This window comes from Emiliania huxleyi (assembly GCF_000372725.1).
Source record: "Emiliania huxleyi CCMP1516 unplaced genomic scaffold EMIHUscaffold_86, whole genome shotgun sequence".
Lineage (NCBI taxonomy): Eukaryota > Haptophyta > Isochrysidales > Noelaerhabdaceae > Emiliania > Emiliania huxleyi.
In genome coordinates, this window is record NW_005195584.1 from 51,142 (window position 1) to 71,109 (window position 19,968).

The 19,968-nt window shown below is 66.0% G+C and overlaps 3 protein-coding genes across 3 annotated transcripts; 2 read left to right on the forward strand and 1 right to left on the reverse strand.

Annotated features, from left to right (window-relative positions):
* Nucleotides 1–64: 64 nt before the first annotated feature.
* Nucleotides 65–2,109, reverse strand: EMIHUDRAFT_453505 (hypothetical protein; the record flags this gene model as incomplete). The annotated part of the gene is made up of 6 exons (XM_005758457.1): nucleotides 65–77; nucleotides 505–1,046; nucleotides 1,278–1,430; nucleotides 1,516–1,567; nucleotides 1,594–1,688; nucleotides 2,104–2,109. The coding sequence occupies 6 exons, from the start codon at nucleotides 2,107–2,109 to the stop codon at nucleotides 65–67; spliced, it is 861 nt and encodes a 286-aa protein (XP_005758514.1).
* Nucleotides 2,110–11,557: 9,448 nt separating this feature from the next.
* Nucleotides 11,558–12,548, forward strand: EMIHUDRAFT_359633 (hypothetical protein; the record flags this gene model as incomplete). The annotated part of the gene is made up of 3 exons (XM_005758458.1): nucleotides 11,558–11,989; nucleotides 12,071–12,320; nucleotides 12,373–12,548. Exons 1-3 carry the CDS (start codon nucleotides 11,573–11,575, stop codon nucleotides 12,546–12,548), a joined length of 843 nt encoding a protein of 280 aa, XP_005758515.1. The 5' UTR covers nucleotides 11,558–11,572.
* An 824-nt stretch (nucleotides 12,549–13,372) lies between these two features.
* Nucleotides 13,373–18,334, forward strand: EMIHUDRAFT_453506 (hypothetical protein; the record flags this gene model as incomplete). The annotated part of the gene is made up of 12 exons (XM_005758459.1): nucleotides 13,373–13,749; nucleotides 14,097–14,703; nucleotides 14,803–14,873; nucleotides 14,958–15,057; nucleotides 15,130–15,249; nucleotides 15,326–15,561; nucleotides 15,650–15,790; nucleotides 16,043–16,127; nucleotides 16,227–16,436; nucleotides 16,531–16,800; nucleotides 16,878–17,363; nucleotides 17,584–18,334. The coding sequence occupies 12 exons, from the start codon at nucleotides 13,373–13,375 to the stop codon at nucleotides 18,277–18,279; spliced, it is 3,399 nt and encodes a 1,132-aa protein (XP_005758516.1). The 3' UTR covers nucleotides 18,280–18,334.
* Nucleotides 18,335–19,968: the final 1,634 nt, after the last annotated feature.

Here is a 19,968-nt window from a genome sequence, read left to right on the forward strand (position 1 = left end):
GTCAGTTAACACTCAATCCCGACGCGTCGAGGTAAGAATTGGCAGCGAAGCTCCTGCTGACGGATCATGGGCACTTTCTACGGCGGCGGAGGCGCTCCCGCGGGCGGCGCCGGCTGCGGCGTTGCCCGTGACGGCGGCCATGACGGCGGCGGCGACGCAGGCGGCGGTGACGGCGGCGGCGGACTCGGAGGCGGCGTCGCAGTCGGCGGCGGTGTCGGCGGCGGCGGCGACGGCGGCGGAGGCGAGGGCGGCGGCGGCGACGGCGGCGGTGGCGAGGGCGGTGGAGGCGAGGGCGGCGGCGAGGGCGGCGGAGGCGACGGAGGCGGCGGGGAAGGTGGCGGCGGGGAAGGTGGCGGCGGGCTCGGAGGCGGCGTCGACGGCGGCGGCGGCGGTGAGGGCGGCGCCTTGGGCAGCGGCGCGACGGGCGGCTTCGGGGGCGGCGAGGGCGGCGGCGGCGAGGGCGGCGGCGTGGGGGGTGAGGGTGGCGATGCTGGTGGTGGGCACAAGAGCAAGTCGCCGCTAGTGCAGCACAAATTCCAGGTGGCGAACCCGCGGGTTCCATTCGTCTCCCAGTACATCGTGCGGTTGACAGCGTCAACAACCGTACCTCCTTTCTCTGCGTCTATGAACTCACACTCCTTACCACCCGTTGCTTCCATGCACCTGGCTTTCGTGGCGTCCGGGTCAGTCTCGACAACAAAGGTCCCCCCGCACTGCCGCGTTCTCCCCGAAGAATCTGTAGAGAGGTTGCCGACGACTCCGATTTCCACGCTCTCCTCCTCCATGCACGCTGTCACGAAACCGTCTCTGGATACAGCGTGGAGCTGGTCGCAGCTCAGGCCCTCGTCCCGCCCCTGCACCGCCGGGTCAGAGGTCGCCCTCGGGCACGATGGCGTAAGGCAGCCTATCTTCTTTTTGGCCCAGGGCGGGGTCGGCTCGTAGTACTCCTCGCACGCGGCATAGCATGCCGCCATGGTGGGGCGCCACGTCACGTCCCGCCCGGTGGAGACGAACCGGTTGTTGATGTTGTTCGCGCAGAGCACCAGCTCCGTTCGCGACGACGCCACTTCGTAGCAAGAGTTGAGAGGGTCGGACGGCGGCGACGGCAGCGCCGGCGGCGCTGGCGGGAACGCTGGCGGCGCTGGCAGCGCCGGCGGCGCCGGCGGGATCGATGGCGGCGACGGCAGCGAAGGCGGCAACGACGGCGTCGGGGGCGGAGGGGGCGGAGAGATGGGCGGAGGCAGAGCCGTCGCGGCAGGCAGCAGGGCCTTGAAGACGAGCGCGGCTGTGCCGCCGTCGCCCATGCCGACGACCGCGAGGAAAGCGATGAAGATGCTGAGCAGGTGGGGCTGGCAGAGGCGGCCAGGGCCGCAGCGCGGCGAGTCGAGCGAGGGCTTCTTGGCCCGCTTCTTGGGCGAGAGGGGCGTGCCCTGAGCGGGCAGGCGGGGCGCAGAGCGAGTCGGGCGCCGTCTGCCAGGCGCATTGAGGTCTTCGGCAGGGAGGAGGAGCGCGCACCGAGGGCGTGTAGGGCGGCGAGTCGGAGCCGTCGGACGCCTCGCCGCACGCCCTGCCGCGCCGGAGAGGGCCCCAAACTGGTTGGCGCCGCCGACCTTGCTTGCGGCCTTGGAGGAGTCCATCTTGGACTCAGGCTTGCGCTCGTTCACGAGCGGGTTCGTTGTCCAGTCGCCCTGTGGCGGCGCGCGGAGATCGTGCAATCCCATCTCGGGCCTACTTCTAGGGGAGATCGCTTTGAGCTGCGGGAGATCGACTGTTGTGATGTTAGAGGTGGGTTAAGAGGGAGATTCGCGCGAGCTGCGGGACCGCCGGGACGGCGGGCGGGTGATTGCGAGCCGCCACGTTTGGCGACTTTTGGCGACTTTTGGGACGCGCGATCGACCGAGAATCGATCATGGCATGGCAGGCGAGGCCGTCAAGAGAACCCCGGCGAGAAACCGCGGGGGGGTGGGGGTGAGGGAGAGGCTGCAAGAAAGATCTCGCCGCCGAGCGCGCCTCGTCCTCCGTGGCCTCCGCCGCCTTCAGGTGTTCTTGTTCGCGGCGATTTGCTGGAGTATCGTTGGCGAAGGGTGCTTGGTGGGGCGAGACCATCATTCGCTGACCCTCAAGATGCACCTTCGAGCACCGTCGTGAGCGAGCGGCAGCGTCGATCAACATGGGCACCCCACAACGCGATGCGCCTGGCGGCAGGGCGGCCGGGCGAGGGTGAGCGGCAGCGGGCGACGAGAACCACGGGCGGTGGTCGGGACAGATGGGCGAGTGACTGCTCGCGAAAGGCAGTGGCTAGCGCTCGCTTTCTTCATCATCTCGTCACGCGGACCGACAGCGGGCATCGGCGTCCCAATTCGGCGCAAATCGCTTTTCTTTTAGCTTTAGCCGTTGTGTACTTGTTTCGTGTTCGCTTTCTCTTTTAAGCCTCCCTTTTGACCGCGCAAGATAAAAGGGTGGCTAAGGGCTCTGCTCGCAAGGCGCCCGCGTCGCCGACGCGGTACCAATGACTAATCCCGGGATTCACACCCACTGCCGACCCACACGACCAAATAGCGAAAATCCGAATACCGTGCAAAAACCACGGAACGTGAGACGAAGAACGGTGGCAAGTTTGGCTAACTCCATAACATGGGCGATCCAGCGCTTCCTTCGAGAGAGAGAGATTTTAGAATCTCTTCTTCCTTCGATTGGACGGACGAAATGAATCGGGAACAGCGGGACCGCCATCGCGACATCTGGGGGTACACCATATGCCGGGTCGGCATGCCACGTACCGGCTTACGCTCACGCCTGCGACCGAGGCGGCGCTGCTGCAGCTGAAGGAGTGCGGAGAGAACAAGCAGCTGTTGTCCCGTTGCGCGCTGTGGTGCAGCAGCGATGCCCTTGAGGCGCTTATCGTGCTCCAGAAGAAGCGCTATCCGTACCAGGTGGTCCAAGCTGGTGAGTGGGGTGAGTGCATCTTGCCGGGGGCGTGGCAGGCGATCGTGTTCGACGACGATCAGTGGCAAGCCGTTACCGTGATGCAGGGCGCATGGGTCCGTGACTGGACGGAACAGCGCAGGCGCAATGACCTCACCGAGCCCTTCCGGCCCCTCCCTGTGTGCGCCTGAGGGAGGGTGTAGAGGATGTAGAGTGTAGAGCGCTGTAGAGCTGTAGAGATGTAGAGCGCTGGAGAGCGCTGTAGAGCTGTAGAGCTCTACATCCGCCGCGGGACGAACTGCGTGCGTTGTAGAGTGATGTAGAGGCGCTCTACAACGTGAAATCTCTACAACAAACTCTACATCATAAGGGGCGAACGAGGCACGGTCGCTCTCCGACATGAGGCGCGTTGCACTTGCCAGTGCTGCCCTGGCCTTCTGTCTGCCCGCCCAATGGGTGGCAGGTGCCTCTGCTGCTGTGGTATGCCTCACGGCTGCGACTGGCCGGCGCCTCGGCGCGTCAGCTCGGCTCGGCGTAGCGATAGTGGCCAGCGCAACTCGCCTGGACTCAACGCTCAGCCAGGAGCTCCCGCACGCGCTGGCGCGAGTCATGGCGCATGCAACGCGTCTGAATGCTCGCCTCGCCTCGCGCAAATGCGACCGTCCTCGCAGCCGACAGTCCACCGCCTGCTAAAGAAGCACAGCGACGAATGCGGCACTGGCGACGCATGGCAGGCTGGTCATGACGCAGTCATAGGGTGTTGTGTGCCGTCAGAGTGACTCTCTGTGTGTCAGGGATAGTCAGGGCCGTCCATCAGGGCTCCAGTAAGCTCGGAGACGCCCCATTCGCGCGGCTCGACCTCTTTGAGTCACTGCCTTCCCGGCGGTTTGGCTGTAGAGCCTCTACAACAAACTCTACAGCAAAATCGCGCTCTACATCGCTCTACAACGCACGCAGTTCGTCACGCGGCGGATGTAGAGCTCTACAGCTCTACAGCGCTCCAGAGCGCTCTACATCTCTACAGCTCTGCAGCGCTCTACACTCTACATCCTCTACACCCTCCCTCAGGTGTGCGCCGCACGTCGAGATCGACAGCAGGACGTGTAGAGGAGGAGGCGCCGGATGACCCAGCGGCTCATCTGCCCGACCACACATTCCGGTGGAGAGTCCGGCCGCTCGGCTCCAGCGGATGGTGTACGAGGTCTACCTGCAGCATGGGAAAGTTGTCAGGCCAGGAGTGGTGAAGGCGGAGATTCCGGGCATTTTGCTCAACGGATCCGGCAGATCGTATCCGCTTGAGCGAGCGATCAATGCAGCGAAGGTCCAGTGGGAGCAAGAAGGCCGCCACCTCCCTCGGTCGCCTCACACGACGGACGATATGCTTATGCGTGAGCGGCTGGACCGGCTTGAGCGCGCGATGGCCTGCTCGGAGAGGAGAGTGCCCGCCGCGGAATGCTGGGCGAGCAGTGCGCTCGTCTGCCCTGTATCACGAGTGGGCCGATCTCAAGGCGCGGTTCGCGGCGATCATCGAGCCCGAAACGCCGTTCGACTCAGTGTTTCGCGCGACCTCCCGGCCGAACAGGTGGTGACGAACCTCGCCGCCGTGGGCATTCCCGCCAAGGTGGTGGAGCACTGAGGGCTCGAGCGCCTCTCCCGCTGCCGGCGGCTGACCGGCCAGCCTGGCTGCGACGGCTGCGATCAGCGGTGGAGAGGACTGTGTGGTGTGATCCCTGCTCCGGTGAGCTCCGCGAGGGGTGGGTGAGGCTGGGTCGAGACGCGTGCCGCGACTGAGCACTGCGCTCTGCTGCGCGGCGCCGCGTTGCGGCACCTCACCCCGCCTCCCACGCGAACGCGTGCGCCCTCCCCGGCCCTCGTCACTCTTTTGCACGGGACGGGGAGAGGATACTTCGCACTCTGGTTCCGTGCTGTAGAGCCTACTGTATACTTGATGCAGAGCTTTCCGACGTCATTTTGTTCGCCGCTCCGCTCTCGGCGCCCGCCGCCGCGCGCGCCGCCCGCGCGCCACCCCTTTTGCGCAGCAACACCTTAAACTTCATGGCCCTCCAAATTCGGGTCGGAGCGTAGCGGAGTGCCGCCGAGCCACAGATGAGGACGCGGGAGCGCTACGAGGCCCTCCCCCCTGAACCTTCTCGGAATTTCCCCTCCACAGGACCTCGAGGAGCTCGCTTCGCTCAGCGCAGGCGACGTCGCGCCGGGTCAGCAGGCGTACTGGCTGCGCGCCCAGTTCGAGACGGGCGCGCTGCCGCGCGACCCGCTCTTTGTGCGCAACCTCGTCGAGCAGGCGCGCAGAGACCCGCGAATCGTCTCGCGGCTGGTGGCAGACATGGCGGCGAACACGGGCGGCGCGCCGCCCGCTGTCGAGCCTGGCCCCGACGGGGCCGACGACCCCGCGGGCGCCGTTTGACTCAGCTCATTCTGTGCGCGATCCACGCCGCGATGTAGATATCAGCAATCAGGGCCTAGAGCTCCCGCTGTGTGTTTTGGAATTGTCGGCATGTGTGCTTCTCGTGGGTTTTCTGCTTTTTCTCCTTCTGAAGCCCTCTCTTACGGCTTTAAGCCGCTACATTCCCTCACAGTCTCACTCTCACTCGCCCATCTCACGAGACTCTTGATGCCTTGCGGAGCGCTTCGACTTCTTCGTCGGCCGAGGTCTTTTTCTCGCGTCATATGCCGTGGTCTGTGGTTGTCCTCTCTCAGTGCGCCTGACACGGCAAGTTCAGCCCTGGAAGAGCGTCTCCATAAAGGTCGACGTCGAGCCGGAGCCGCCGCATGGGTCGAGGACCGCAAGGCCTCCGAAGACGAGGTCGGCCGGGGTCGAGTAGGGTACGCCCGGGATCTCGCCGTGCGGGCCACCGTCCTGAAAGCCTTGCAGCGCATTCCCGACGACGATGCACGCGATCTCATTGGCGGTGAAGGTGATCTCGTCCTCGCCGCTGTCGGTGTCGTTGTACTCGCCAGGCCGCCGTTGCGCGGAGCGTTGGTTGGCGAATTGCGCGTGGTTCTCCAGGTTGGCGCGGTCTTCCGTGCTCCAGTTGCTTTCGATTCGGAGGAGATCCAGCTGTCCCTCATAGAATCGCGTGTAGCGCTTCATGCGGGCAAACGCCTCGTACTTGGGTAGCGCGTTGAAGGCAGCGGAGCCATCGATCATGCGCGGGTCGACGATGAGCTCGAGGACCTCCTCCGTCGCGCCCGGGTACATGACATTTTCAAAGTGGCGCCACGACTCGACGTGCGTCTGCCAGGCGGCTGGCGAGGAGAAGGTAAATCCTCCGCAATGCTGGCAGAGCGTCTCGGGAAAGGGGTGGGCGATCCACACGTCGCTGCGGCGTTCGAGCGGGGGAAGCGCGGCCTCGCGACTCGGGTGGCAGCGGTACTGCGCCTGCCCATCCACCGTCCGCCAGCGTGGAAACTTTGCGGAGTGGTAGTCGGCGGGGTAGAAGGTTGCCTCGGAGCCGAAGAGACCGCGCTGCTGCTCCCACGGCAGACCCTTGAGAGCCGCGTGCCGCTCACTCACAGCTGCCGCTGTGTATGGCGTCAAGTACTCGGCGACCCAGCCGCCACTCGGACCATCGTACTCGGGCGCCAGCACGGACTGGAGGAACCCGAGGTGGTCAGAGGTTTTTTCGCGCATGGCGTCTTCCGAGTCAACGGCGCTGTACTCGCTGCGAATCTTGTCGACGTGGCGTGACCAGCACTCGTCCGAGCGTCCGACAGTCTTGCAGTCTTTGCTGACGCACGTGAATCGTGCGAGGTCCTCGGGTCCGAGTCGGCTGAGCACGCTCTTGACGTCGTCGTTGCCGAGATCGGACCACATGTGTCGTTATGGGCGTGAGGGCTGGTGTGAGGGCTGGCGTGAGTGGCTGCGGGCACGTTTTTCTTTTTCTTGAGGGGAAGGGACGTTGAGAAATGAGGGAGATTCGTCTAGTGATGAGGAAGGAGATGACAATCTCGGGGGAGATAGGGGTGAGGAGGAGGATGTTGAATGCATTCTCGAGGAGAGAGGTAGAGGAGATGTGGTAGAGGTGAAAGTGCGGTGGGTGGAGGGAGGGGAGGTGACGTGGGAACCGGTGGAAGCAGTGAGAGACTGTGAGGCGTATGGGAAGTTCTTGCGAGATAGGAACCGAGGTATGCGATGGAACAGGGAAGACGCCAAACCCCTTGAAGGAAGACAGGGAGCCTGGGCGGGAGCCAAGGGGCCCGACCTAGAGAAGGAGCACTTAGACCCACTTCGGGGTGCGCTTAAGGCTGCCGCGTGCAGCGTAGCTAGAGGGAGGTGGGTTGACACGGGGAAGATAAGCGCGCAAGAGGCGGAGCGTAGGTGGTGTAACGAGCCCATGCCCTCAGCGCACGAGGACGATAGCTGGTGGCCGGCTGCGCTAGTCCTGGCAGGGATAGAACCCGCTATTACGAGTGCAATGCGAGCTGCTAGCGACATAGCATTGCCCTCAAGTAGCACTGACGAGGTTGGGGATGGAAGAAGAAAGAGTGGAGCTACGAAAGCTGATGAGGTGAGACTAGAGGAGCAGATCAAGCGCTCTAGGTTACTTACTAAGATAGTGCAGAGATGGAACCATATGGTATGGGAGGGAAGAGAACGAGATCGGGAAGGCGAGGACGAGAATATTCTAGGGGGTGGAGAGAGAGGAGAGCGGGCAGGGAGAATGGGAGCGGAGAGTAGGAGAGAAAGGGAGCGAGAAGCAGAAAGGGTGAAGCAGGAGGGACTAGACAAGGGACTGGAGGATAGACACCGAGAGATGGGAACTCAAATGAAGCTCCGTCTCTCCATGGTGTGGGGGGAGGAGGCAGTACGTAGACGGGAAGAGATGACTGAGCCCCCACCGTGGCCTACGGAAATGAGCGAGAGGTCTGAATTCAAACGTGAAGAATACAGCGACCTACCGGGGCCTGATCCTAGGCGGAATGTCGACCAACCGGACATGGGGTACGTAGCGGTGGCGGACCGTAATTGGCCGGGTGGGGAGGACGGGAAGTGTATCGGAAGGGAATGGGGTTGGGACATTGAGAGAGGGCCCAGTTTAGCTCCGGTCTCGACAGAGCAGATGCAGGTGTCGCCACGACAACACGCGGATACCTTCCTTCGATCGATCGGGAGACCCACAGAAGGGGAGGAGGAGCTAGGGGTTGGTGAGAGTATGGGATCGATGAGTAGTACCCCCTCCCCAGACCCGCCGCAGCCACCCCCGCCTCCGCAAGTAAGCCCAAACCTGACCTTCACTCTCCCAGCCTCGCTAGGAGAGAGGCGCAGGATCCTGGATGTAGATGGAGAGAGGACAATACCCGAGGAAGAGATTGAAAGAGGGATGAGGTCGATGAGTATCACACCCTCCCCGAACCCACCAAAACCTCCACCCCCGACGCCCTCGGGCCCGTTAGTGACTCTCCCACTGTCGCGCGGAGAAGAGGGATCCAGGCTGGCTGTGGACAATGGAAGCTCGACGCCTGAACTAGTGCACCCGCTCGCACCTATCCTTACTCGCCCTAGCCCTCAGGGCACGCCTACTCGCTCGACGCCAGGAGAGCCTAGTCGGGGTGCGCCGTCGTGTGAGGGGGTGGGAGGAAGTGAGGTGGAGGGCGAGGGGGAGAGAGTCGTGGAGGGTGAGGAAACGCGGAGAAAGAGAGCTAGGCGCGGCAAACGGGCCAACCAGTCCAAACGGCTGGGAACGTTTTTCTTGTCTACTCGAGTACATCCTCGGGTAACCTTTTCTCACTAGCTGGAGACTTGGGGCCTGTCCGACTGCCCAGCAAGGCCCGATACTCCTCCTTGAGCGTCTCGCTCGCGAGTACTCATGCATGACACTAACTAGATGACACTGCATGTGCATGTCTCTGTCGCACGCATGTACCCGATGCATGTCCGTCGGCTTTGGCCCCATCCCCATATGTGTAGTAGACGGAGAGAATGAGTGCCGCACCATGCCCCCGTGGCCATCGTGCCGCGCCCCCGTGCGCGCGCGCCCGAGCGGGGGACCAGGCGCCCTGCTCGCTGCAATAAATAAAACGGACACCTTGAGCACTTGAGCACTGGATAGGGTCGGTTCCGCATGGTACGGGACCCCTCGATCGTCTCGCCCACCCTCACTGGTGTGTTCATGGGGGGGGGTCATAACAAACACGGTACAGGATCGAGGTGCACGCTGCCGAAGCAGTGTCGTCCCCCCTCTCCCCGGCGGCGATGGCGGTGTGACCGATCGAGCTACAAGAGGAACTTGTTCAGCAGGATCCGGGTTAGTCTGGCGCACTGCCTCACTGGGCCTGAGATCGCAGCGACGCTTCCCGTCACCGTCTCGGTATGTGGGATCGAACCACTCCGGGATGGGCAAGCCCATCGTTCTGAAGTTCACCAACTGGTTAATTGTCAGAATTCCGTTCATGAAGTCCGTACACCTCTACTGTGAGATGGGTAAAAAGGAACAGGTCCCCGCCCGTGCGATCTTTGTGCAGGGTTCTTTGTGGGTGTGGTCGGCGACTAGCCGGGGTCGTCCTCCCGATGGGGGACTAGCACTAGCCGTCTTCCACATGGTCCCTCGGGTCCCTGCTGTTCCTAATCTCGTCGTACATCCTCCTGCTGATCTCCGCAAAGTCCTGCTCCCTCCCTCGTCTCGCCCTGCGCGTCTGCTCCGCCTCACCGTCTTCTGCCCTGCGTCGTCTGGCGACGGGTCCTCCATAGTCGGTTCATGAGGTCGCCGCCCTCCTCGTGCCTCTTCCCAACGTTCCCTCGGCGGCCGATGCCGTCTTCTCCGGCTCCCCAGTCCCCGGGTCTGCCCTGCTCTCGTCTGCGTAGTTTCTGTTTCGTCATCACTGGCGCCTCTCCTCTTCTGTCTCCTCTTCTTGTATGCTTTGTACATCGCGTCGATTCCTTTTCGCGTGAGCACCACCCTGAAGCCCGCCCAGCAGCTGAACTGCTCCCTAAGTCGAAGGAGCATCATCAGTCTCACCTGCTCGCTGCTGTTGAGTGTTGTATCCCCCCTGTAATTTCATGCATGCCGGGTATTACTTTACACGCATAATTTATCACACCCGTTATTTTACAGTGTAATTTTGATAAAACCACCAGGATGACACCTGAGAGAGAGATTTTTAATAATACCAAACAACTCTAACACTCACACGTCATTTGGGGCCTGGAGCCCTGTTCACGCGCGCGCGAGACGTGCAGACAGGGTTGCCAGGTGAGAGCGAATGGCGCGGTTCACGCCTCGCACAACAGAGAGAGAGATGCGCTCTGCATGGTGGGACATAAAAGAAAGCGAGTACTTGGGCGAGTAGGCCGTGCGGTCGACGCTGCCGCGCGCGGCTTTGCGCGCGAGGCGGCGCAGCTTGAGAACGGCGGTGGGCGAGAAGCCGCCGCCGAACGTCTCGTGGAGCAGCAGGTTGAAGTTGTTTTGCGCTTGACAAAGATCGCGTCGTGGTAGAACACCTGGGCACCTGCACGTGTAAACGACTACCATATACGGCCATTTCGCAGGTGTTGCAAAAGCTCGTTGCATCGCGCTTTGCCAAACCTGGCGACGTGGCACTCCTGTCCTCCAGAGGCATGTGCATGCACGCAGCGGCCATCCTGTAGACACGGCTTCGCTGTTCTGGCGTTGTCCAGAGCGCATCCTTGAGCGCATGCGCCTCATGTCGTAGCCCTTTGACCTCCGAGTCACAAGGAATGCCGAGCGGCTCGCCCCGCTCGTGCACGCTCTGCCGGCTGTTGCATTGGCCGTCGAATTTGTGGGCGCCGTGCGTCAGTCTGCATACAGGGCAGCTGTAGTATGGGCCGTACTGGCCTTCCCTGAACCACATGCGCACACCACATGTGCACATCACACCTGGACCTGCTCGGAGGCCTTGTAGTAGGGCACAACTGTGCTAATGCCGTCATCGGCAGGAGCAGGGTGCGCAAAGCTGACTGTGGGCGGAGTGGCATCTTCCTGCGACGCCTCTTCGACCCTTTCGGCGCGTGCCGACGGCGTTTGTGGGCCAGGCAGCGGTAAGCTCGCGAGCGCTTTGTCGAAGGCCTCGTCCTCGTCGGCCTGCTTGCTCGACGCGCCCTCTTTGCGGAAGACAAAGATGGGCTCAAAGCCTCGTCCGCAGAGCCTTGTGGCGCGTGGCTCTGCCTTGGCGCGTGGCTTGAGCATCCCCAGCGAGCCAGCGTCGGCTCCGCCGTTAAGCCCGCGCGCAAGGCGCGGGCCCACGCTTGCGTCCTAGCCTCCAACAACGCCTCCCCGGCGCAGAGGGCCCCCCGGAGGGACGCTCAACCGCTCCACGCCACGCCGCTTGCGGCGGTCCTATTCCCAGCTCGCGGGGAGCACTTGGAGGCCAGTTCTTAGAAGCCTCCTAGGCGGACGAGAAGCCTCCTAGGACGAACTAATGATCGAAGCATATCTAAAGGCAAAATGGAGGTGTGGGGTGGAGACGGTCACGACAGCGGGGTGGGAAGAGAGCAAGAAGGGGCCGCTCAGACCACTAGGGGGTTGTATCAGAGGGGGGGGGGGGTCTGAGGCAAGGGGGCCCAGATCTGCTCGTCTCAGAGGGTACCCTCTGTGCCAAGAGAGGCCATCCACGAGCGGCTCAGAGGGAAGCTTCCCCCCGCTCGATGGAGGAGGCGGCGCCCAATGCCATGGAGGACGATGACGTCCTCAGCGAGGTGATGCTCGCACTCGCGAAGGGCTGCAACGCGGAGGAGTGGCTGCTCGCGTTTCTGTCGGCCAGTGGAGTGTGCCGTCGTTTCCACGATTGCGCGAGCCTGCCGCACGTCTGGGAGGCCGCGTGCGCTGTCCGCTGGTGCGGCCATCTGAAACGGCGGGAGTGGATGCTCGCCGGAGCAGAGGACCCTGGCGGCTGGATGGCGCAGTACCGGAGGCGGGAGGCTGAGCGCATCAAAGAGTATCCGGTGTTCTTCATGGGGGGCGCGATGACGCTGGCGCGTCCGGTTGGCCTCCACTTCTTCGAGCCGAGGTATCGCCGCCTGATTGCGATCGCAATGGAGACGGACGCAAAGTTTGTGTTTGCGCCCGAGGCGCCTCACGCCGGCCAGGTGAGCATGCTGAGCCTGCTGGCGGGGAGAGGGAGAGGAGAGTAGAGATGCACCCCGCTCCACACGCTTGTCCGCCGCCAGGTCGCCTGGCTTTGCGAGTGCCACAACGTGGTTCGGTACCCGGACGGCCGCGCCGACCTGTACGTGCTCCCGACGGCGCGGTGCCACGTGCGGCACGCGAGGCAGGAGCGGTTCGACGCGCGCTACCCGAGCCTGCACTATGCGGTCGCGGAGGTGCTGCCGGTGCAGTACTCGGCCGCCTTCACCAACCTGGCGCTCGACGCCGAGGCGCAGGAGGGAGTCATCGGCAGCTCTGCTCGCGGCCGGGGGGGTGAGGAGGTGGAGGGAGCGTCGCTCGGAGCCAGCTCGGAGTCTTCCCGTAGGCGCGCTGCTAGACGGGGTGCGCGCGAAGCTCGAGGCGCTCGCGCGCGGCATGCGCGCGTCTGGGGAGGAGGAGGGCGAGGAGGGCGAGGAGGACGAGGACTACGATCACGACGACGACGACGAGGAGGAGGCGGAGGAGGAGGAGGAGGAGGAGGGAGCGGAGAAGGAGGGGTAGTCGGGAGATGAGTTTAGGGAACGACTACGCTCCCCTCCGGTGGCGCAGCAGACGCGAGCGAGCAGCTAGTGTGCATCGTCGCTCGCTATTGTGTATCATAGGAGGCGCAGCCGGTGTGTACGATGGTGGGAGGGAGGCCCCCTCTCCGGCTGTGTGAACAGTGTCAAGTGTGTCTGAGCACTGATGCCTCGAGGAAGGAGCCGGGGTGGTTGGGGACGGTGTGCGTGATGTGCGTGATGAGAAAATTCGGGCATCCTGTGTGCCCTTGTTTGCTTCCTCTCCATCCCTACAACAACAACATGTACATGTGCATGTTGCACGCACGACGCAGCGCGGTCTAAAGTGCGGGCGTGTGTGAGACTGTGGCGATGATGACGAAGCACACACGACACGGCCGGCCTCCAAACGTACGAGTATCAGGGGTATGCCTGATACCCTGACACCCTCCATACGTTACCCGGGGTCGTTGGGGAGAGAGAGAGAGAGATTGATGTCGTGATTTCTTGTCGGTGGCCTCAACACGGCTCACGTAAAAAACTGTCAGCAGTCATCCCTCGGGTCTTCACAACCGTTGTTATTGAGAAGAAAATACGTGCGATGGGGCGCTGGAAAGAAAGAAAGAAAAAAGCTGTGCAAATTCTTTCGGCCACACGCTCTCCTCGCACTGTTCGCATAAGGGCGTAGACCTTAGTTCGCACGCAGTGTACGTTTGTTTGTGTGGGCTTGTGTGGTGCTCTGCTAGAGAGGTCAAATGGAACCGACTGGTGCGTCGTCTCGGCAGTGAACTCTGAAGCACCTGCGGCGTCCCACCTCGACGGATACGGATGCGGACGAGGCCTATCCCAGCCAGCAAGCAGTCCCGCTACCTCCGTGACACGTCCAGGGCCGTCGAGGCACTCGTCCTATCCGCCTGGTATGCCACCACCGGCACCGGATTGGCGCAGCCGATTTCGCAGCTGCAGGTGCAGCTCCCGACGCTGCAGGAAGGCGCCAGCAGTCAGCAGCCGGCGATGGCGGCGCCCGTGCTCGCGGAGGTGCTGGACGCCGTCCGCAGCAACCCAAGGCCTGAGGAGCTCCGGGCGGCGATGAGCGAAGGCATCCGCCAGGCAGTCTGGAAGGTGGACGGGCTGCGCGGGCTATCGAGCCTGCTCGGGCTGGAGGAGGTGCCGGCGCGGCTCGAGACGTGGGACATCAGCCACCTGTATGGCACCCACACCGTCGGAGCCTGCTCCTCGCTCCACTTTGGTATGACGGCGCCGCCGCCACCGACCAACCGGCCGCCGCCTCGACGTGCCACGGCCGCGGAGAGGCGTCGCCGCTCCCTCGCCATAGGCGCTCGATGAGTACTGCTGCTACCCCATCCGAGGAGTGACGCCGGCGGACGACACCGGTGCCATCTCAGCGGCGCTGCGTGAGCACCTCGGCTCCTCGGCCGGCCGGCGGCCGGCCGGGGTCCTCCTCCTCGACGGCGGCAAAGGGCAGTTGTCCTCGGCGCTCGACGCCAGCTCTGATCTCGGACTCGACGAGCCGTCAGTTATCAAACCATAGGCAGCTCTCCTCGGCGCTCGACGCCCTCTCCGAGCTCGGCGTGCGGCGCGGCGTCGCGGCGCTCGCGCTCGCTAAGCGGGAGGAGGAGATCTACCTGCCCGGCGCCTCGGAGCCGCTCGTGCTGCCGCGTAGCTCCCCCACCCTCACGCTGCTTCGCCGGCAGCGCGACGAGGCGCACGCGTACGCGCTCCTCTCCCACCGGAGGCTGCGCGCCTCGGCCGAGCTCGCCTCGGTCCTCGACGGGTGCGGCCTCGCCGCCGCAGAGCAGTCGGCCTTGCGCGCCTCGTTTGGCTCCGCCTCTGCCTTGCGCGCCGCAAGCGTCGACGAGCTCCGCTCAGCCCTCGGGGAGGGCTGTGCCGCCGACCCGCGCCTCGTGTCTGCGCGGCTGCGCTCGCGGCCCGAGCCGGTCGCCGTCGGGTTTCACGACTCGCTCGCCGGCTACGGGAGCGCTGTGCAGGCGCTGGCCCTGTCGTCGCGCCGGATGGGCTCGAAGGTCGAGGCGTGGGCGTCGGAGGAGCAAGCGCGCCGCTGGTGGGCGGCGCGGCGCGGCGTGTGGCTCTCGCGGCTCGAGCGCGGTGGACCCGCGGCGGAGCGAGCCGTCGACAACGTGCTCGAGGCGGTCGGCGGGCTGCTGGCGCCCGAGGCGCCGCTCGCGTCGGAGGAGGCGACGACGGCGGCGGCGTCGGCGCTGTACGGCGCCCTCGAGGCATGGGGCTCGGAGGGCGCTCTCTCAGCCGAGCTGCCGGCGAAGGAGGGCGACTTGCTGCCCGGGGTTCTGTCGGCGGGGGCGCGCCCCGAGGCGGCGGCGGCGGCGGTGGCGGAGGAGGAGGAGGTGTTGGTGGGCGGGCTGGGGCGGGCGAGGTTTTCGAGCGCGGTGGCGATGCCGGGCGCCTTCGAGCTGCGCGCCCCCTACCGGCCGTCGGGCGACCAGCCGTCGGCGATCGACTCGCTCGTGGCGGACGTGTGTCGGGCGTGGCGAGGAGCGGGGTCCTCCAGGAGCCTTGCGGGAGCCTTCTCGGATGTCTCCCCGCAGGTGCAGTCGGGCGTGCCGCGGGTGGTGCTCAAGGGCGCGACCGGCACCGGCAAGACGTTCGTGCTTGCCAACCTGATTGCGCGCACCAACCGGCCGACTCTCATCGTCGCGCCGAACAAGGTGCTCGCGCCGCCCCACCTCGTCTTCACGCCTTCAGCTTGACACCTGCCCGCCCTTGCGCCACCCGCCCCACCAGGTGCTCGCCGCGCAGCTCTACACGGAGCTGCGCTCCTTCTTCCCGACCAACGCCGTCACCATCTTCTTCTCGCACTTTGACTTTTACCGCCCCGAGAGCTATGCACCCGTCTCGCAAAACTACGTCGAGAAGGCGTCGCAGACCAACCCCAAGATCGACGCGCTGCGGCACGAGGCGACGCGCTCTCTCTTCGAGCGGAGGGACACCATCGTCGTCGCCACCGTCAGCTGCATCTAGTGCGCGAGTGCCCCTCGCTCCCCTCGTGTGCTCCCTCCGATGCCGACGCCGCCCCCCTCCCCCCCCTCCCCTCCCGCGCACACGCAGCGGGCTCGGCATGCCCGCAGAGTACCTCGACCGCGCCACGGCGCTCTCGGTCGGGCAGCGCTGGAGGGCGGCCGATCTGCTCGCGGCGCTCCGCGAGATGCGGTACGAGAGGGCGGCGGGCAGGCAGCTCGGCCGCGGCGAGTTCCTCTGGCCGGGCGGGGCGGGCGGTACGGCGGGCGGTACGGCGGGCGGCGAGGCGGGCGGGGTGGGAGGCGGGGGGGCGGGGGTGACGCTGTCGGTGCACCTGGTGCACGAGGACAGGGTCCTCGACGTGAGCATGCGCCTCGTGCCCGACGGCAGCGACGGGGCTGCCGGCGAGGGCATCGGCGGCGTTGGCGAGGGCGGCGGCGGAGGCGGCGAGGGCGGGCCAGAGCTCGAGGTTTGCGCGCTGAGGTACCGCGACGCAGCGACGGGGGGCAGCCTGCCGCCGCCCTCCGAGGCGGGCGCCGAGGCGGGTGCTGAGGCGCTCATCCAGGCGGTGCTCGAGGAGGGAGCGGACCCGCCTCGAGCCGACTCCGCCGCAGAGCCGCCGCCACCGCCACCGCCGCTGCCCGAGGCGAGAGTCCGGGCGCTCAAGGTGGCGGCGCTCAAGGAGGCGTGCGCCGAGAGGGGGCTCGCCACGGGCGGCGTCAAGGCGGCGCTCCGAGAGCGGCTCCTCTCGCACGAGGCGCTGCTCGTCGCGGCGGGCGAGGCGGGGGGCGAGGCGGGGGAGAGGGGCGACGCTGGGGCGGCCGGCGACGGGGAGGTCCCGGCCCACGTTGTGCTGTACCCAGCCAACCACTACACAGTTGGCCAGGAGGCGAGGCGGGAGCTGGGGGGGCCGGCCGGGCCGCCCGAGACGCCTCGAGCCCCGCCCCCCTGCCTCCGGCCCCGGCCCTCAGGAGCACAAGGAGCGCGTGCTGCGCGAGATCGCGGCCGAGTGCGCTTCGACGGTACGTTCCCTGCTGGCCTCGGGGCTGGTGGTGGAGGCGGAGCGGCTGCAGCTGCGCACCGAGTCGGACCTCGCCGACATTGCGCGGGAGGGCTACTGCAGCGGCATGGAGAACTACTCGCGCCACCTGACCGGCCGCAGGCCGGGCGAGGCGCCGCCGACGCTGCTCGACTACATGCCCGACGACTGGCTCTTCATCGCCGACGAGAGCCACATCACGGCGCGCGAGCGCAGCCGCGCCGCTCGGCACGGCGGCGCACCCCGGCCGACACCGCGCGACGCCCCCCGCCCCTGCAGGTGCCGCAGCTCGGCGCGATGCACGCAGGCGACCACTCGCGGAAGCTCAAGCTCGTGGAGGGCGGCTTCCGACTGCCGAGCGCGCTCGACAACCGGCCGCTCACGGGCGAGGAGGTGTGGGAGCGGGTTCCGCAGGCGGTGCTCGTCTCTGCCACTCCGGGCGCCGAGATGGCCCTGCTCTGCGGCCCCTCGCCGCGCGTCACCGAGCTCGTCGTCCGACCGACCGGCATCCCCGATCCGCACGTGGCCGTCGTCGACGTAGCCCCACTGGGCGGCTACGAAGACCACCTCCTCGCGCAGATCGAGGCGCGGGTGGCGCGGCGCGAGCGCACCCTCGTCACCTGCATCACCAAGGCGTCTGCCGAGGCGCTCTCCGACTTTCTCAGCGGGCACGGCGTCTCCTCCATCGCCCTGCACTCGGGCGTCAAGCCGCTCGAGCGGCTGCGCCTCCTGGCCCAGCTCCGGAGCGGCGAGCTCGACGTGCTGGCGAGATCGCCCGAGATCAGCCGAGATCACCCGAGATCAGCCGAGATCAGCCGAGATCAGCCGAGATCAGCCGAGATCACCCGAGATCACCCGAGATCACCCGAGATGGCTCCGGAGCGCGAGCTCGACGTGCTGTGGCGCGGCTGCAGCCAAGCTGCGCGAGGGGGCAGGGGAGAGGGGGGGGGAGACTTGCGCCGATTGACCCGGCCCTGACGCGCAGGTGGGGTGCAACCTGCTGCGCGAGGGGCTCGACCTGCCCGAGGTGTCGCTGGTGTGCGTCCTCAACGCGGACAAGCAGGGGCTGCTGCGGAGCACCACCTCGCTCATCCAGACGATCGGCCGCGCCGCACGGCACGTCAACGGCGTCGCGCTCCTCTACTCCGAGTCGGGACGCTCCTCCGAGGCGATGGAGCAGGCCATCGCCGAGACGAACCGCCGGCGCGCCAAACAGCTCGCGCACAACGAGCGCAACCTCATCGTCCCGCGGGCCGCCGGCACGGCGCTGGGCGCAGACGGGGCGGCCGAGCCGCGCGCGCCTGACGGCGGAGGCGCGTCCATCCTCGAGATGCTGGCTCGCGGCGGCGGTGCTGCTGGGGACAGGGGTCCGCCGGGCGGCGACCTCGACGGCGAGGAGCGCGCGCTGTACGACGAGCTGCGCGCGTGGCGGGGGCAGGTGGCGCGCGCGGGGCGGAGGCGGCGCCCCTTCATGATCCTGACCGAGGCGGTGATGCGGGGGATCGCGGTGGCGAGGCCGTCCAGCATGGACGAGCTGCTGGACGTGAAGGGGGTCGGGCCGAAGAAGGCGGAAAATTACGGGGAGGAGATTTTGCGGCTGGTGCGCGCCAGCGAGGGGCGACAGCGAGCGTGGCAGGTGAATGGACAGAGCTTTGTCTTTGAACCAGCGGGTGGGGGTTGAGAGTGGGACTATCATCTGTGACGCACGCTCCAGAACTATCAGCTCTATACGTCTCTCTACGTCAGTACTGTTCACGTTTTCGGGGTGTCGTTGTGAGGTTGTGAGCGCGATCTGTCTCGTGGGTGAGATATCTGTGCGTGCGGGTGCGCGTGTGTCGCACGCAAGCTCCCGGGCTGCCGCTCGCACGCCCACGACCCGCACGAGCACGACAAAGCCGCAATGAGCGGGGCCGCGGGGGCATGCGGGATGGGGCAAGCTCAAGGTTGAGCGCAAGCCCCGCTCGCGGTCACCGGTCTCGGAGAGTCTCGGTGGTGTGTCGCGTATGATTTATTGTGTGCGAGCGCGCTCTCTGGCGAAGTGTTTTGATTATGATTCTTGAACTTGATTCTTCTCTCTCTCTAATCGAATAATTCGTACGCGTCGTAGCTCTCGATCTCACCAATTGTTGGGCAGGATCTCTCACCAATTGCTCAAGCCTCAACCCCCCCCTCCCTGCACCCTTCGCTTGCCTGGAGTAGCCCCCTCTCCCCACCGCAGTAATGTCTCTGTGCCCGGTGCCGCATCTCCTATGCGTGCGCTCCTGTGTAGTGCCCCTCCGCGCCTACCACCCCCCCGCCCCTCTCGGCGTCGCCCGCACGAACTCCCAGGTCTCCCCCCCCCCCCTTCCCCCCTCAGCGCGGGGCCGGCACGTAATGCAGCACCCCGTCTCTGCTTCCGACGCGGCGGACGCACGGGTCGCTCTCGACGCGCTCCGCGACACGCGCCCACAGCGCGTCCGAGGCAAGCGCGCCGTCGGGGACGAGGCCGCGCAGCGCCTGCAGCGAGAGGCCACGGCCCGACCTACTCAAAGTCAAAACAGCCTCGCGCCAAAGAGTGCTTGGGCGTCTGCAGCCGGAGGCGAGACGACCCCGACGAGGCGCGCCACCGCCCGTCGTGGCTGCGCAAGTGGCGGACGATCCAGCAGGCCGCCTCGTCCACGCGCGCCTCCTGCACACGGCAGGGACGAGTCACGGACATGTGTCCAGGACGAGCCACCCGGGCCTTGCCCACGCGCTGCTCCTGCTGCGCGTGCGCGCGGCGGCGGCACGCGCCCCTCCAGAGCAGGGCGCGCCTGCCAAGAAGCGAGGAGAGGTCACGACTCACCGGCCCCCTGAGGGCGCCTCCGGAGCACGGCGCGCCGCAGCAGCTCCGCCCCGACGAGGACGAGTGCGGCGCCTAGGAGAAGGTTCCTAGAAGGTTCCTAGAAGGTTCCCACACCGCAGCAGCTCCGCCCCGACGAGGACGAGTGCGGCGCCTAGGAGAAGGTTCCTAGAAGGTTCCTAGAAGGTTCCCACCGCAGCAGCTCCGCCCCGACGAGGACGAGTGCGGCGCCGAGGGCGCGGGTCGGCTCGCGGACCGCCGCGTCGAGCAGCCAGATGGCGGCACGGTAGAGGAGTTGGAGGAGCTGCGGAGGGGGGAGGGGGGGGGGGGGGGTGGCGGTCCCATAACCTGGCGGCGGAAGCGGGCTGCCCTTGGGGGGGGGGGGGTGGAAGGGGGGGGAAGGCGTTTTCCCCCCCCCCCAGTGCCCGGGTAGAAAAGGCCTCCCACCCCCAAATTGGCGCCCTGGTAAAAGAGGGCCCCCAGGACCAAGGGGCCCTTTGCGGGGAGGTTGGCCCCCCGCGCGAGGGGGTTCGGCGCCGCCTTCGGCGG